Source organism: Gobio gobio (assembly GCF_949357685.1).
Source record: "Gobio gobio genome assembly, chromosome: 23".
Lineage (NCBI taxonomy): Eukaryota > Metazoa > Chordata > Actinopteri > Cypriniformes > Gobionidae > Gobio > Gobio gobio.
This window is the reverse complement of record NC_137119.1, coordinates 32,547,752-32,551,218: the sequence shown is the minus strand read 5'-3', so window position 1 is coordinate 32,551,218 and position 3,467 is coordinate 32,547,752. Positions and strand designations below refer to the sequence as shown.

General features: G+C 40.3%; 1 protein-coding gene across 1 annotated transcript; it reads right to left on the bottom strand.

Annotated features, from left to right (window-relative positions):
* Nucleotides 1-784: 784 nt before the first annotated feature.
* On the bottom strand, nt 785-2,316 carry prmt6 (protein arginine methyltransferase 6). The gene has a single exon (XM_079805485.1). The coding sequence runs from the start codon at nt 2,297-2,299 to the stop codon at nt 1,232-1,234; it is 1,068 nt and encodes a 355-aa protein (XP_079661611.1). The 5' UTR covers nt 2,300-2,316; the 3' UTR covers nt 785-1,231.
* Nucleotides 2,317-3,467: the final 1,151 nt, after the last annotated feature.

The following is a 3,467-nucleotide window of genomic DNA, read 5'->3' as shown; positions in this document are numbered from 1 at the left end:
TTATACATTTCCAAGTGTCAATACTCCTACTCAGCTTATGTTGTGGTACTGTAATACCAATAAAAACACTTTTGCACAAAAATGTACGGTTACCAGTAGGGCTGTGCGATATTGAAAAAAAATTCGATATGCGATATCATTGTTAAATAATGCGATATTCGATATGCGATACGATATTGCTCTAAGTGTGTAAAATCTATTCTTTCATATCTTTCACTTAAAGCATAACTGACTGGGTTTATGAATACTCATAAAGACAGCCATTTTGACATAACTGTGTGTGTATTTGACAGTTTGAGTGTGTAACACGACAGGAAAAAAAGAACGGCTTGTGCGCACGTTTCGTGTGCGTGTCGGACAGCAGACAGCGCAAGACTGCAAGGAGTTGTTTTTCGCAAGTTATTGCGTTTAATAACTCTTTTTAACGTCAATGAAGTCACATAAGTAACAGTCATGTGCCCAGTCTATTATCTGCTATATGCGTCAACCTAAAACGTACACTTTTCACAATGCTGAAGTAGCCTATTAAAATCATTCAGATATTGCGTGCCCTTGCGATATGTACATTTGCGATATTTCGATATATTGTGCAGCCCTAGTTACCAGCAAATCCAGAAACAAATTCTCTAACCTAACCCCCAAAGCTTTCCTAAACTTTATCTTGACACTAAATGATTAGTATAAACCAGTTGTTCCTGATGTCATCCACTACTGGCCAAACAAGTTGAATGATTGTTCCAATTTTTCAAGATTTTTTACATAATAAGCAAAAATACATAGCTCAGGCAAGCATTGTTTATTTCGTATAACTTTGTTTGCACACGTGCTGTCCGTAGACAGGGGTTTAAACCTGATTTTTCCCCAGACACTTAACATACAATTTCAAGGAATAACTCATAGTGAAAAGTATGTCATTCTGTGTGAAACCTGTGTGAGAAAAAAGAAAAACAATCCAAAAGGAATGCTAATGGAACCATAATATGAAGCTAATCACAAATTATTTTAATGAGACACTAGCAGACCAAACAGAAGATCATACCAGATAAACTAAAATTAATCGGGGGGGAATTAAGAATTTCAGTAGGCTATATCCAGAATGATCCTGTATGACTATTTTTATTTTTAATGTGTATTTGATTACACGTATATTAATTCAAAATGAACACAAAATCCATTAGCATTCCTTATTATTTTAGACTAGGTAAATAACTACAAACAGCCTATGTAACTTCTATTTAACTTCTAAATACTGATCAGGTATAGAAAAGGTTTTGGAGTGTTTTTTCTGTTCCCCTATCACATAGTCCACACGGATGCATATGTGTCTAGAATTCTCCTCGGAGGGATGCAAACTGATCTCCCCCTCAACTTTAGTGTCCTGCATCACATCCACAGCATCATCCAGATACAGCACAGCCTGCTTCCAGTGCGTCTCTGGTTTGAATGGAGATGTGGAGAGCACCAGGGCCTTCTCCTCGGCGGGGAAAGTCACGGTGAACCACACGCACAAGGCGTGGATGGAGGACGAGCCGAAACACTGGCAGCTAAACACGCCCCTCACATCTCGGAGCTGCTCGAGTGTGACTGTGTTCAAATCCAACTCGGCAAACTTGCACGGGTGGGAGAGCACATCCTCCACCGTCACCGGATTCACAGTGATGTCTTTGTTCATGATGCACTTCCTGGCAAAGTCGGTCATGCAGGACATGTCCACGCCGTACTGTCCTTTAACTGTGCTCCAAAAATTCAACCTGCCCTCCACCACCAGATCGTTTATTGGAGCGATGTAAAGATCCGCCCGGCTAGGTAATATGAGGCCACCGGGTTTGAGCCACTTATCCCGGGCGAAAATCACAGAGTTCAGCATGGATTCGTGGAGGAGCGCGTAGCCCATCCACTCGCTGACAATCACATCCACCTGTTCGGCCAGTTCGATCGTCTCTAGTGTGGCTTTAATGACTTCGATTCTGTCCTCCATCTGATTCAGTTTTACTATTCTAACAGCCTGGTCGGCAATCGAGCTCGCTTCGACTGCATAAACCTTCCTGGCACCCGCTTGCGCACAGAACAAGCTCAAGACGCCGGTACCGGCTCCCACATCAAGCACCACTTTCCCTTCTATTGACTTACTGTTTTTAAAAATGCCCATTCTGTACGTGTTAGTGCGCACAGTGTCTGCAATCATCTCTTCGTGAATGGTGACATCGGAGTAGCTGTCAAAGTACATGTAATCCTCTGTACTCCGGTCTAGTTTTCTTTTCTTGGTACTGTGCTGTGACATTTTTCCCAAGTTTGCCATGCGTATTCAATTTTCTCCCAAGTAGCTTCCGTGTCTGACACGCAACTCGAAAGGCATCATGGGAAATGTAGTTTTTAAACACGACCGGGTTCCTCGAAAAGAACGTCAATTGGTTTTGAAATGAACTACAATTCCCATAAGTGACCTTAATAAAACGATTTTGTTTTTCATTAAAAATCAATGTAGGGTCGTGAATGATGTTATAAAATGTTCCTACATTTTTGGGAGCTTTTTTTTGCTATAATTTAAAATCGTCTTTGCCTCCAAGAATTTAGCTAAATGTGACAAACCTCCCTTCAAAACATGCAGAGGCAATCCCATAATTCTAGATGATTTGTTTTAAGTGTTGGGTTAGTCTGTGTTAAACAGACTATAATTATTGCTATTTATAAACAATATTGATAGAGGAGGGAGGAAACATTGTATACTTAAAGTGACAACAAGTTAGCTAACATCAAGTATAGCCTAATCTATCAAAAATTCCTGATATGCAAGATGAATGTAGCTACTATATTAACACTTGTTTGTCGCAATATGAGGTTATTTAAGTTAATGCTGCATGCTGGCCCACACAGATAAGTGGATTAAGCATGATAAATTCTCATATTTTTTTACAGTGAGTGTTAGCATTGCTGTCTGCCTGTTTGGCAGAAGTTCCAGGACAGCTGTTTAAACTGACTGTGCCCAGCTGTAGCCATACTAACATAACACCAGGGCTCCGTCTGAGCCAAACCGCATTTTCCACCATGACGGATAGCATGATCTGCTTTTAACCTTAATAAAATAGCACTGCCTCACCCTGGGCCGTCACTTTCTCTGTGCACGCTAAAGGCTACACACTGACAGCAGGCTATTCCTCTTGAATACAGTGTGTTTTATGATTTCTTCTGCTTTATCTATGGTGATAAATGTTCACGGTTGGATTATAAGATCTGGCCTTTTTTCATCATTGTCCTCAGGTTGAACTCGTGGAGTAGGAATTCATAGGACAAGGATGCACATTGCTATCTATCTTTTAATAACACATACACAAATTTATTTTAACAGAAAATTAAAATATCATACAGGGACAATGGCATGTCCATGCAGGGCTGCCAACTTTCAGGTTAGCTTGGAGTGAGAATTGTTTGGTACAATAGACTATTGTTTTTATTAGTGCTTGACACAA

Coding starts and splice junctions, on each gene's coding strand:
- prmt6 (XM_079805485.1), bottom strand. CDS start 2,299: ATGGCAAACTTGGGAAAAATGTCACAGCACAGTACCAAGAAAAGAAAA.